The 13,925-nt window shown below is 47.0% G+C and overlaps 1 protein-coding gene across 1 annotated transcript; it reads left to right on the forward strand.

Moving 5' to 3' along the window:
* Window positions 1-3,771: 3,771 nt before the first annotated feature.
* TRAF1 (TNF receptor associated factor 1) lies at window positions 3,772-13,684 on the forward strand (the record flags this gene model as incomplete). The annotated part of the gene is given in 6 exon segments (XM_081846706.1): window positions 3,772-3,812; window positions 6,287-6,521; window positions 7,061-7,137; window positions 9,473-9,549; window positions 9,552-9,625; window positions 13,490-13,684. Coding segments are annotated over 6 exon segments (699 nt in total).
* Between the last annotated feature and the right edge of the window lie 241 nt (window positions 13,685-13,925).

Genomic DNA, 13,925 nt, shown 5'->3' on the forward strand with positions numbered 1-13,925 from the left:
AGTACTTGTCAGGATACAACCTCAATCTGTTAGCTGCCATCCATCCTCCAACCGCCTCCAGACACTCACACAGGACCTTCACTGCCTTCACTGCTTTGAAAGAGAAGTAGAGCTGGGTATCATCCGCATTGTTATGTACTGAGTTGAATAGGATCCAAACTGCAGCAGTCTGATTGGTCCTAGAACAATTGGATCCAAATTGCAGCAGTCTGATAGGTCCTAGAACAATGCAGCAGTATGATTGGTTGGCAGGAACCACCCAATCATGCTCCAGATATAAGTGAATCCACAACCTGATTGGCTAACAGTAGAATTCCAGAATTAGCCAATCATGTGCAGCCCATTGTGTAAATAATGTATATAAAGCAGATACTTTGAGGGGACTTTCATTCATTCTTCCTCACCACTATGAGCTGAATAAAGAGCATGAAATCACTTTGCGACTCTGAGTATATTTCACGCATATTGATGAACACCCAGCCCAAACCCCCTGATGATCTCTCCCAGCAGCTGTATGTAGATGTTGAAAATCATGGGGGAGAGGACGGAACCCTGAGGCACCCTACAAGTGAGAGCCCAGGGGTCTGAACTCTCATCCCCACACCACTTTCTGAACACGACCCAGGAGGAAGGAGCGGAACCACTGTATAACAGTGCCCCCACGTCAGAGCTCCTTTAGACTGTCCAGAGGGATGTTATGGTCAATGGTATCAAAAGCCACTGGGAGTCACTGGATGGTTTTCTCAAAGAGTCTGAAAGTAAGAAGGGGGTGCATGTTTGCCTTGTGCTAGCACATTTTGCGAAGCAGGACGGATCAAGAAAGACACACTATCCCTGCAGGTTGACAAGTGCAATTGGCCTCTTCCTGCCATTGAAGTTGTTAAAGCTGCCAGAGGCCAATCTACTTGTATTTATTTATATTTATTTCATAAGATCTATATACTGCTTGATGGTAACAGAACCTCAAAGTAGCTCATAAAACACAGTGGGGGGGGGGAAATAAAACTATAAGTAAAAATCAGTTTAATAAAACTATTTAAAGTATTTTAAAAAATATTAAAATCAACAATAAGCTAAAAACCAGATTGAAGCACAATTAACATTTCACATGTACAGATAAACTTGCCTAACCAAAAATGTTTTTAGTAGGCACCAAATAGGACGCGGGTGGCGCTGTGGGTTAAACCACTGAGCCTAGGGCTTGCCAGTCAGAAGGTCGGTGGTTCAAATCCCTGCAACAGGGTGAGCTCCCGTTGCTCGGTCCCTGCTCCTGCCAACCTAGGTCCTGATGGAGCAGGTGGTTCCACTAAATGGCAAACCACCTGAAAGAGTCTCCTGCTGCTGTTTTCTGCAGATTCAATAGAGGCGGTGAAGAAAGTGTTCTTCGGCGTCACTACCGCCACTTGGTAGGCTCGACATGGAGCTCTAACCCATGTCCGGTCAGCTTCAGAATGAGTTTTCTGCCAGTACGGGCCACATGATCTCCTGCAATGATTTTACAAAGTTTTTTGCAGATAAAGTTGCTCAGATTCGGGAAGAGGTAGACTCCACCGTGGGAGCAATGCCAGGGCGGGAGAGTGCTGGAGTCCTGTCTAGTCAAGTTGCATGGGATCAATTCCAATCTGTTACCTCCGAGGTTGTGGACAGGCTGCTTGGACAAGTGAAACCAACCACCTGCCTCCTTGATCCTTGCCCATCCTGGCTTATAAAAGCTAGCTGGAAAGGGCTGGGCGATGGACTTCGCGGGGTGGTGAATGCTTCTCTCTGTGAGGGAGCCTTCCCAGACCCGCTGAAAGAGGCGGTTTTCAAACCACTTCTTAAAAAAACCATCTTTAGATGCAGCCAATATGGCCAACTATTGCCCAGTCTCAAACCTTCCATTCTTGGTGATTGAGCGAGTGGTTGCTGAACAATTCCAGGCACGCCTGGAAGAAGCGGACCATTTGGATCCCTTCCAGTCGGGATTCAGGCCTCAACATGGGACTGAAACTGCCTTGGTCACACTAGTCGATGATCTCCGGCGGGCTGGGGACAAAGGTGAGAGCTGTTTCCTAGTTCTACTGGATCTCTCAGTGGCTTTTGACACAATCGACCATAACATCCTTCTGGACCGTCTAGAGGGGCTGGGAGCTGGGGGCACTGTTATACAGTGGTTGCGCTCCTTCCTCCTGGGTTGTGTTCAGAAAGTGGGGGGGGGGAGATGAGTGTTCAGACCCCTGGGCCCTCACTTGTGGGGTGCCTCAGGGTTCTGTCCTCTCCCCCATGCTTTTTAACATCTGCATGAAGCCGCTGGGAGAGATCATCAGGGGGTTTGGGCTGGGTGTTCATCAATATGCAGATGATACCCAGCTCTACCTCTCTTTCAAATCAGAACCAGTGAAGGCGGTGAAGGTCCTGTGTGAGTGTCTGGAGACAGTTGGACGATGGATGGTGGCTAATAGATTGAGGTTGAATCTTGACAAGACAGAAGTACTGTTTTGGGGGGACAGGAGGTAGGCAGGTGTGGAGGACTCCCTGGTCCTGAATGGCTTAACTGTGCCCCTGAAGGACCAGGTTCGCAGCCTGGGAGTCATTCTGGACTCACAGCTGTCCATGGAGGTGCAGGTCGATTCTGTGCCCAGGGCAGCTGTTTACCAGCTCCATCTGGTACGTAGGCTGAGACCCTACCTGCCTGCAGACTGTCTCGCCAGAGTGGTGCATGCTCTAGTTATCTCTCGCTTGGACTACTGCAGTGCGCTCTATGTGGGGCTACCTTTGAAGGTGACCCAGAAACTACAACTAATACAGAATGCGGCAGCTACACTGGTGACTGGGAGCAGCCACCGAGACCACATAACACCAGTCTTGAAAGACCTACATTGACTCCCAGTACGTTTCTGAGCACAATTCAAAGTGCTGGTGCTGACATTTAAAGCCCTAAATGGCCTTGGTCGAGTATACCTGATGGAGTGTCTCCACCCCCAATATTCAGCCCAGACACAGAGGTCCAGTGCCAAGGGCCTTCTGGTGGTTCCCTCATTGCGAGAAGTGAGGTTACAGGGAACCAGACAGAGGGCCTTCTCGGTGGTGGCGCCTGCCCTGTGGAATGCCCTCCCACCAGATGTCAAAGAGAAAAACAACTACAGTGGTGCCTCGCAAGACGAAATTAATCCGTTCCGCGAGTCTCTTTGTCTTGCGGTTTTTTCGTCTTGTGAAGCACAGCTATTAGCGGCTTAGCGGCTTAGCGGCTATTAACGGCTTAATGGCTTAGCGGCTTAGCGGCTATTAACGGTTTAGCGGCTTTAAGAAAAAGGAAACAAACTCACAAGAACTCGCAAGACGTTTCGTCTTGCGAAGCAAGCCCATAGGGAAATTCGTCTTGCGAAGCACCTCCAAAAACGGAAAACTCTTTCGTCTAGCGAGTTTTTCGTCTTGCGAGGCATTCGTCTTGCGGGGCACCACTGTACCAGACATCTGAAGGCAGCCCTGTTTAGGGAAGTTTTTAATATTTAATAGACTATTGTATTTTATTATTCTGTTGGAAGCCGCCCAGAGTGGCTGGGTAAACCCAGCCAGATGGGCGGTGTATAAACAATTTGTTGTTGTTGTTGTTGTTGTTGTTGTTGTTGTTGTTGTTGTTGTTGTTATTATTATTATTATTATTATTATTATTATTTTCCTTTTCTTTCTTGCTATGTAGAGCCCATCAGGGTACTTGTTAAAAACCTGTATTTTAAACATTATTTTGTTGATGCTCTACTACATAGAACCCTTCAGCGCTTTCTGTAGGCCATGAAGGATGTCATTTCTTCAAGATTGGATGCCCGTTCAAGGTAATGTTGCCATCCAGATGCTTTAATGGAATCTTTCAGGTTTGATTGCAATCACCCAATTGTAGATTTGAATAACATTTGCATAGGCTAATTTATATAGACGTACAATTACATGTCATGACTAAATAAAAATGCAGTGCAGCTCCCTCTAGTGGGGAAGGCTGTGACCAGGTGACCTGCATGCCTCCTCAGTCGCTACCACTGCCCACGTGCTCATTTCAATTGTTCAGCTCCAGTGCCCCCTTCTGCTCCCCCTTTGTAGGGTTCTTTATCTTTAAACTGGACTTGAACTGGAGACCTTTCAAACAGGGGGCTGTACAATGCGGGTTGGTGGAGCTGAACTTGAAAGTGGTCAAGGTCAGAGCCAAAAATTAGTGGGCACCCCTTCCCCCCTCTCTCCCCCCGTCTTTGATACCCCCTTCTCTTTCTCCAACATGCCAAAGAAGTATGTCTTAGGCAAAGTAGTGGCCAAGGGACGCGGGTGGTGCTGTGGGTTAAACCACAGAGCCTAGGACTTGCCGATCAGAAGGCCGGCGGTTCAAATCCCCGCGACGGGATGAGCTCCTGTTGCTCAGTCCCTGCTCCTGCCAACCTAGCAGTTCGAAAGCACGAAGTACAAGTAGATAAATAGGTACCGCTCCAGCGGGAAGGTAAACGGCGTTTCTGTGCGCTGCTTTGGTTCACCAGAAGCGGCTTAGTCATGCTGGCCACATGACCAGGAAGCTGTACACCGGCTCCCTCAGCCAATAAAGTGAGATGAGCGCCGCAACCCCAGAGTCGGCCACGACTGGACCTAATGGTCAGGGGTCCCTTTACCCTTTACCTAGTGGCCAAGTACACTTCTTTCAGTGAAGGAGATTTATTTATGCAGCTGAACTCTCCTGAAGGAGAAAGTTGGTTGGGAAGTAAACCTTAACTTTCCCCCTTCCTGTGGGAGATTACTCCAACACTGTCACTGTCCATGGCTCAGGCTGAATGCTGGAGGAGATCAAAGCTCCAATGTTGTTTCAGCAACAGTCAACCTTAGAAACAAGCAGTTATGCCTCAATTGTATACTCTGCTTTTGCTTAAAGGTGCCTTTTCAGTTAAAGAGCACCTCTGCTGCAACAGTCTTTTACTCTGATGTAGCTGAGGAGACTCTGGTTGTATTAGACCTTCTGTGATGGGAGTCCTCTGAGTCGGATGACTCCAGCACCACAGTCTTATCCTGCAGACTTTTCTCTAGGACTGGCCCTGTGTGCAGTTCTCTTCTGACTCCAGAGTCCTCAAACTCATCCTTTAGAGAAGGGAAGTTGACTTTAGTCCAGTGTCATGACAACCAAACCTTGCTCAGTTGGTTAGAGCATGGTGCTGATAACACCAAGGTTGCAGGTTTGATCCCCATATGGGATAGCTGTATATTCCTGCATTGCAGGGGGTTGGACTAGATGATCCTCAGGGTCCCTTCCAACTCTATGTTCCTATGATCCTATGATCTTACAAAGAAGCTTCAACTTCAGTTGGTGAGGAAGTCTGAAGAAATGATCAGAGCTGGGGCGGGGAGAGAGAAATTAATTTGATTCAATTTGCATATAAAGGCAAAATTATCTAATTTGCACTCATTGAAACAATCCATGAACTGGATCTTTGTACTCCTCTGAATTTTGCAATTCACTTCTCCAGCCAAGTCATGCATACCACAGAAAGTATGCACAAAATATATAAATTAGTACAAAACTGCATCAAATTATGGGAAATTGCTTGCAAAAATCTGAATGTTAGGATAAATTTACATTAAAATTCTGACAAATCTTTGCAAGGCTTTTTTTTTCCTTTTTAAAGAACATTGAAAATATGATGCAGGAATCTGGTAAATTGAACCTAAGATTGGTAAAATGAGAGGCTGTGAAAAACAAAAATGGACAGATTTGTCCATCCCTAGGTGCTCTTCGGCCCTGCCAGGGTTGTGTAGCCTTGGCAGCTGCCCTAGCAGGCTGGATGCTGGTTCCAGGCCTAGTGTGGTGTAGTGGTTAAGAGCGGTAGTCTCGTAATCTGGGGAACCGGGTTCGCTTCCCCGCTCCTCCACATGCAGCTGCTGGGTGACCTTGGGCCAGTCACACTTCTCTGAAGTCTCTCAGCCCCACTCACCCCACAGAGTGTTTGTTGCGAGGGAGGAAGGGAAAGGAGAATGTTAGCCGCTTTGAGACTCCTTCGGGGAGTGATAAAGCGGGATATCAAATCCAAACTCTTCCTCTTCTTCTTTCATAATTGTGGCTTTGTCATGATGGTGTTGATGGTGCCCTGTTCCTTCCGAACAGGGGAATGCAGAAGACAGAAAAGAGCACAAGAAGTATGTTGAGGGGACACACTTGATGCTATTGCTCCAGCATGTGAAACAGCTGAAGGCAAGTTTGCACCCTTCCTACTGCACACTTGATACACACTTGATTGATTCCAATGTTCTGATGAGGTTCTTCTTGAGCATGAAACTGCAGGGGGCTTTGGCCACGGACTGTTCCTCCAGGCTCCTTCTGTGTGAGGAGGGGGACGAAGGCTCACAGGCACTCATGGACAGCCAATGGGGTCTCCTTGCTGGAAGGCAAGCTGCAGGTCTTTGAGAACATTGCATCTGTGCTGAGCAAGGAGATGGTTGCCTCTTGGCAGAAGATTGTGGCATTCCAGAGCCAGAATGGCCTTGACCAGGATATGATCCATGGCTTGGAGATGAAGGTGAGTGGGTGGGGAAAGACTGTGGCTGGGTAGTAGGGAGCAGGGGCTCTGAATGCTTGGAAGAGCCATAGGTTTGATCTGGGATTGAACCAGGGATCTTCAACATGCAAAGCTTATCTGGGGATTCTGCAGCTGGCGTGCCACTTCTGAGAAGCCCCACTCTTTCCTCATTCCCTCCCTTGTCTCAGATGGTGAAGGCAACCAAATGCATCCTCCAAGTGCCCCAGTCCTGTGGTGAAGGCCTTTAAAGGTCAAGAGCAGCAGTTTGAACTGGGCCCAGAAAGGTGTGATATAATCGTAGAACTCATTGCTTGAGTGACAGCATCCTGCTTTGGCTTCAGTTTCCAAACATTGACTGACCTCTCCCAAACATAACCTATTGGATGATGTCTCCTGTGTTTGACAGGTGCAATGGGTGGGGAATGGGACAGCAACCAGCAGCCTACTTGCACCTATTTAGCCTCTGGTGCTCACATCCTCCATTCTCCCCCCTCCTCACCCTGCTCAATAGGCTTGCATCTCTCAACCCAAAATAATAGTCTTATTTTCTCCAGCGATGCCTTGTGCAGAAAGATGCAGCTTTGAGCTGGCTGGAGCAGAGACTTCTGTCATCAGAGCGAGTGTCCTAGGATGGTGGAAGACTACGGATGTGCATCAGAGGTGCTACGAAGATGTGTGCGGGAAGGTGTGTGGATTCCATTCTCCCAGTAAGAATTTCACTTGTTGTGTGTGTTTGTGCAAATCCACACTGTACTTAAAGCACATCCTTACATGCATTTGAAGCATCTGACTTCCCCCAGAGAATCCTGGGAACTATTTTAAGCTTTCTGCCCTTTCTTCAGAGCTGTCTTTGTGGTGCTGCTGGAATTGTGCAGCAACCACTCTTGTATCCAGGCAGCTGGATCTCCCCCCTGGCTTGCTGTGTTTCCCTGCTTTGGCAGCCCTGTTTGCTAGGCTGCTTCTGTGAGGGCTGGTTAAGTAGTGGCAGGAGGCATGGATAGGGAAAGTGGCTGCTCACTTGCCAGCAAAACTCTCTGGAGGGTCCCTAAGCAGGGGTACCCCAAACCACCCTAATCTAAGCAAAAATGCAGGTGCCGTGAACAAAATTAGCAAGGCAGAAGACAGAGTGATTGGGTTAAGCAGCTGTTCAGCTTGGCTTCATAGCTCTGCCCCCCTGAATCCTAACAACTGTAGTTTAAGGGTGCTGGGCATTGTCGCTCTGTGCAGGGGGAAACTACAACTCCGAGGATTCTTTGGGGTGAGTCACATGCCTTAAATGTGTATTTGTATGCCATTTACATGTATGATTAACAAGAAGAGACAACTGTTCCATCCATGATGTCACTTGCCCTTTGCAATTTTGGCATGTATTAAATTCAGTGGTACCTCGGGTTAAGTACTTAATTCGTTCCGGAGGTCCGTTCTTAACCTGAAACTGTTCTTAACCTGAGGTACCACTTTAGCTAATGGGGGGTCCTGCTGCTGCTGCACCGCCGGAGCATGATTTCTGTTCTCATCCTGAAGCAAAGTTCTGAACCTGAAGCACTATTTCTGGGTTAGCAGAGTCTGTAACCTGAAGCATCTGTAACCTGAAGCGTCCAAATCCAGGGGCTGCGCGCATCCACGCAAAGGGCGCCCCCCGTTTTATGCGGGGAGCGGTCATTTATTACAGTGGTACCTCAGGTTAAGTACTTAATTCGTTCCGGAGGTCCGTACTTAACCTGAAGCTGTTCTTAACCTGAAGCACCACTTTAGCTAATAGGGCCTCCTGCTGCTGCCGTGCTGCCGGAGCACGATTTCTGTTCTCATCCTGAAGCACAGTTCTTAACAAGAAGCACTATTTCTGGGTTAGCAGAGTCTGTAACCTGAAGCATCTGTAACCTGAAGCGTCTGTAACCCGAGGTACCACTGTACAAGATTTAAAACCATGTTGGAATCTGCTACCTATTTACCGTATTTATGCAAATCTAATGCACCACCAAATCTAATGCACACCCTAATTTTCATGATGTAATTCAATCACAAAAGGTGCACATTACATTTGTGTAAATATGGTAACCGGGGCTACATATAGTAGAGAAATTTGGTTTGATGTGCATTTTATTCAGAACCTATCTAATTTGCACACTTCCCAAAACAAATTTTAAACTGAAACGATGCTCCCCTTCAAAATTCACACTTTTGCAATGCAGTTCTCCAACTAAACATTTACCCAAAAGCATATATTAGGAGAAAGTGTGCATTAAGATGCATGTAGTAGTGAAGACAACTGCAGAAATGCATCACCTTAGGAAATATTCCTCGCCCCCTCAACCCCCCCAAAACAACCCCCAACGCACCATGTGCATTATTAGGATATATCCACATTAAAAAAAATCAAACAGTTTTCATGAGGGCTTCACACATTGCCACCTGTGGCAGAAATGTGGAGAACTGAATTAAAAAGAGAGAGAAATAAATGAGAAAGTGAGAGAAGCTGAAAGGGACAGATTCATCTATTCCTGCTTAGGGATGCCTTTTAGTTCATTGCACACACACACACACACATTTCCCCCCAAGGAATTCAAAGTGGCACACATGGTTTTGCCCTTCTCATTTAATCCCCACAACAACCCTGTTAGGAGGGTGAGGCTGAGATGCAGTGACTGGCCAAGGGTCACCCAGTGATCTTCATGGGCAAATGGGGGTTTGAACCCTGGTCTCCAAGGTCCTGGTCTGACACTCTAGCCACTATGCCACACTGGCTCTGGGCTGTGGCCAATGCCAGTAGACCCACTGAATTTAATGGACACTAGTAACTTAGGGTTATTAATTTCAATGGGTCTACTCCAGCTTAATTGGATTCAACTCAATGAGATCCGGAATAGGTGAGCTCTGGTTGCAGCCCGTCTCTATTTTTCTTTCTCTGAAGAGGATATGTGTGACTTTTTGGCTGGTGCTTAACTCCCAAGTTCTCCATCTTTAGCATTCTACACTTTGCAATATGGCGGCAAGCTCTGCATGAGGATTTACCTGAATGGTGAAGGGAGAAACACCTCTCACTCTTTCTGGTGCTACTGAGAGGTGACTATGATGCTGTTCTGCAGTCGCCTTTTGTCCACAAGGTAAGGCTCCTTCCCTACCCCACCCCTGGACAGCCTGACCCTACAGGGCACAGCTGGCACCAGGGGTCAACATCATCTCCTGTTAGCCTGCTGCTGGTCCACAGAGGCTCCTGGCCCATATCATCTTCTGTAGTAGGGGGCTGTTACCCGGTGGAACTGGTACTGCAGAAGGCAGGGAGCACATCAGTAGGTGGTGCCATAGCCACTGACAGACCAAGCAGAATAACCCTGGTCTTGCCCCCATCCTCTTCCTCTGGTTCTATAAGGGTAGAATCCAGTGGCAGGCTTATTTCAGCAACAACAGAACAAGCAATTTGAGTCAAATCAATGCAATTCAAAATTGTGTTTACTAGACCCATTTTCAATAATAATAATAATAATAATAATAATAATAATAATAATAATAATAATATTTATACCCCACCCTCCCCAGCCAAGGCCAGGCTCAGGGCAGCTAACAACCAATAATAAAAACAAAATTAAAATACATTAAAACATTTAAAATGCAGCCTCATCACAGGAGGAGAAAGGAAAAAGAAAGAGGGGGAGGGAATCAAATTGGCTCCAAGCCAAAGGCCAGGCAGAACAACTCTGCCTTACAGGCCCTGCGGAAAGAAATCAGATCCTGCAGGGCCCTGGTCTCATGAGACAGAGCGTTCCACCAGGCCAGAGCCAGTGTTGAGAAGGCCCTGGCTCTGGTTGAGGCTAATCTAACTTCCTTAGGGCCCGGGACCACTAGGGTGTTGCTATTTATGGACCTTAAGGTCCTCTATGGGGCATACCGGGAGAGGCGGTCCCGTAGGTATGAGGGTCCTAGGCCGTGAAGGGCTTTAAAGGTCAAAAGCAGCAACCTAAATCTAACCCTGTACTCTACCGGGAGCCAGTGCAGTTTGAAAAGCACTGGGTGAATATGCTCCCATGGCAGAAACCCCGTGAGGAGCCTCGCTGCAGCATTCTGCACCCGCTGGAGTTTCTGGGACAGCTTCAAGGGCAGCCCCGTGTAGAGTGAATTACAGTAGTCAAGCCTGGAGGTGACCGCTGCATGGATCACTGTGGCCAGGTCGCAATTTGGACTGAAGTTGCTTCTGGGGCCTCTCCAGGATTAGGAGCCCTGAAGCTGAAGCTTCATTAGTTTTGTAGTAGATCCACCCCTGTCAACATCAAGACTAGGAGGAAGCTGATACCCTAGGCCACCCCTTGGACTGGTTGCAAGAAGCCAGGCAGAGGGGCTGAGGACAGGCTGAGATTGGTGAGACAGCACTGCTCTTACCCTAATGAGGTAGTCGCTACTGAGTGGAGTACGATAGTGGTCCTTAGCCCTTTGTCTCCTTTGTGCATAGAGGCAAATCTATCAATGTTGGTTTCTCACTTTCTTCCCATTCAGCTTGTCACATCTTTGCACCAGTTTGCAATTTCCCCCCCAAAAGAAATAAAGTTGTTACAGAAACCCTTCACATTTTAGAGCATTTTTTTCCTGCTAATATACACAAATCCCAGAGTGGTTTAACAATCAATCCCTCGTCCCAGGGAACTCTCTGAATTTCTAGCTAACAGTGCTTAACACCCTTAACAAACTACAGTTCTCAGGATTCTGTTGGGAGAGAGGCCATGGCTATTAATGCAATATCACAATGCTTTAAAAGCATAGCAGATGTGGCCCTGATAGCTGTTTACTAGCTCCAGGATCAGAGGCAGCGTGGCTTTGAATACCGGCTGCTGCAGATCGTGAACACGAGAAGGTCATTCGGGTGTGGGTAGAAATCCAATTCACTTCGCATTATAATGCACTTTCCAGTGCAATACCTGAACTGAAACACAGCTATCCTTTGAACTCACATATCTCTGGATCATGTACTGCAGACCAAATGATGTGTACAAAAAAGAATATATGGGGTGGAGGAGAGTGCATTAAAATGCACATATAAATGAAAAACAACAACCAAAAATGCATTATAGAAATTGCTCGTGTTAGACAACACTGCCTGTATAAATGCATATGTTAGGAGAGATTGGTGTTAAAATGAGGACAGGTTTTCACAAGGTTTCATTTCTTAAATTTACTTATTTATTACATTTACATGCTACCTTTATCTTCCAAGGATCTCGGGGTGACTTACATGGTTCTTTCATCCACACAACAACCCTGTGAGGTAGGTTAGGCTAAGAGACGGTGACTGGCCCAAGGCCACCCCGTGAGCTTCATGGCTGAGTGGGGACTCAGGTCTTGATCTCCCAGGTTCTAGTCCAACACTCTAACCATTACACCACCACAAACTGTTGGAGGAATGTGGAGAACTGAATTCAGGACGAGATAGACGATAAAATGCAAGAAACTGAAATTGGCAGGTTCGCTATCCTTGAGTGCCGTTGCTCTCAGGTGCTGATTGCAGACTTGCCTGAGGCTTATTGTTAGCCTCTGTGAGAACACGATGCTTTACTAGATAAATGGGTCTTAGGTCAGATCCAGCAGGGCTCTTCTTATGTTCCAGCTTCAATTGGACTGGATCATGTCCATAGTCCAGTACATTGCTTGAATAATCAATTTGAGTGTGATCTTGCTACAACTTCCCTTGTGCTTCCTCTTTTGCAGGAAAGTGTTCAGATGGGTTGTATTTAGCTTTAAAATGTTTCGTGCAGTCCTCCCCCCCCCCACTACCCAGCCTGCTTATCTTTCCATTTGCTGACCTTGAGATGTGTGGGAAAGGCGTCTTGTGCTTCTTGAATGAACACCTGATCATTGCATACATTTACTTATCAACAAGTTTCTGTTTTGCCAGCCTTCCATAATGGGGACCTAAATGGGCACTGTGGGAACAGGAAACTGGGCTAGGTGGGCATTTGGCCTGATCTTTCAGGGCTCTTCTTATGCTCTCATTGTTACTTTATTAAAGGTGAGGAAACATTTGCAGAATTCATAGTTTAGAGAAAAGAGTAATCATATGAGGAGTACAAAATTATGCATGGTGTGGAGAAAATAGAGCAATATTTAATTCCTCTGTCATAACACTAAAAGGTAAAGGGACCCCAGACCATTAGGTCCAGTTGTGACCGACTCTGGGGTTGCAGCGCTCATCTCGCTTTATTGGCTAAGGGAGCCAGTGTACAGCTTCCAGGTCATGTGGCCAGCATGACTAAGCCGCTTCTGGCGAACCAGAGCAGCGCACAGAAACGCCGTTTACCTTCCCGCCGGAGTGGTACCTATTTATCTACTTGCACTTTGACGTGCTTTCGAACTGCTAGGTGGACAGGAACTGGGACTGAGCAACAGGAGCTCACCCCGTCGCTGGGATTCGAACCGCTGACCTTCAGATCGGCAAGTCCTAGGCTCTGTGGTTTAACCCACATAGACATCCAATGAAGCTGAGTGTTGGAGAATTCAGGACAGATGCAATAAAATATTTCTTGACACAGCATAGAGTTAAACTATCAAATTCACTTGCACAAAAAGGCAGTGATAGCCACTAACCTGGACAGCTTTAAAAGAAGATTAAACAAATTCATTGAAGATAATGCTATCAGTGGCTACTAGCCATGTTTGCTGTGTTCTTCCTCCACTAACTGAGGCAGTATGCCTCTGAAAAACAGTTGCTGTGCATCCCTAGTGGGGAGAATGCTCTTGCTTTCAGGTCCTGCTTGTGAGCTCCTCGTGAGCATCTGGGTGACCACTGTGAGATGAGAACAGGGTGCTGGAGGAGATGGGTCACTGGCCTGATCCAGAAGGCTTTTCTAATATAATTATATATCCCTGATCTAGCAGGGCTTCCCCCCCCCCCATTCCTATGATCTTACATTTGAGTTCGTTTTCTTTCCAAACCTAACCTGTTATTTGCTGTCTCACAGGTAACCTTTACATAACTTGGTCAGAATGATGGAGACCATCTTGCCAATACTCTCCACCCAGATCTAGAGTCTTCTTCCTTTCAGAAGCCTGCGGCTGATATGAATGAGTCAGTTGGCTTTCCCAGGGTTGGTCCTTTGGCCAAACTACATTCTCTGAAACATGCCTATTTAAGAGAGGGCACTCTGTTCCTCAAGTGTGCTACAGAAGCCAGATCATGAAAAGTTCATGAAAGCACAGGCAGATGACAAAACCGACGGCTGGGGGACTGCATCAGAAACATATCATGGAGGTTAGGACTGATTTGCAACTGCAATGGAGCTGATTTGCAAGAGAGCAGATTTGAGCACTGCGGTTACACTAACAGGGATGGTAGCAATGTGCTTTGGGTTTCAAATAAAGTTGCTCAGATTCGGGAAGAGGTAGACTCCACCGTGGGAGCAAAGCCAGGGCGGGAGAGTG

This window comes from Podarcis erhardii (genome assembly GCF_964252035.2).
Source record: "Podarcis erhardii genome assembly, chromosome: Z".
In the NCBI taxonomy this organism is placed as follows: domain Eukaryota; kingdom Metazoa; phylum Chordata; class Lepidosauria; order Squamata; family Lacertidae; genus Podarcis; species Podarcis erhardii.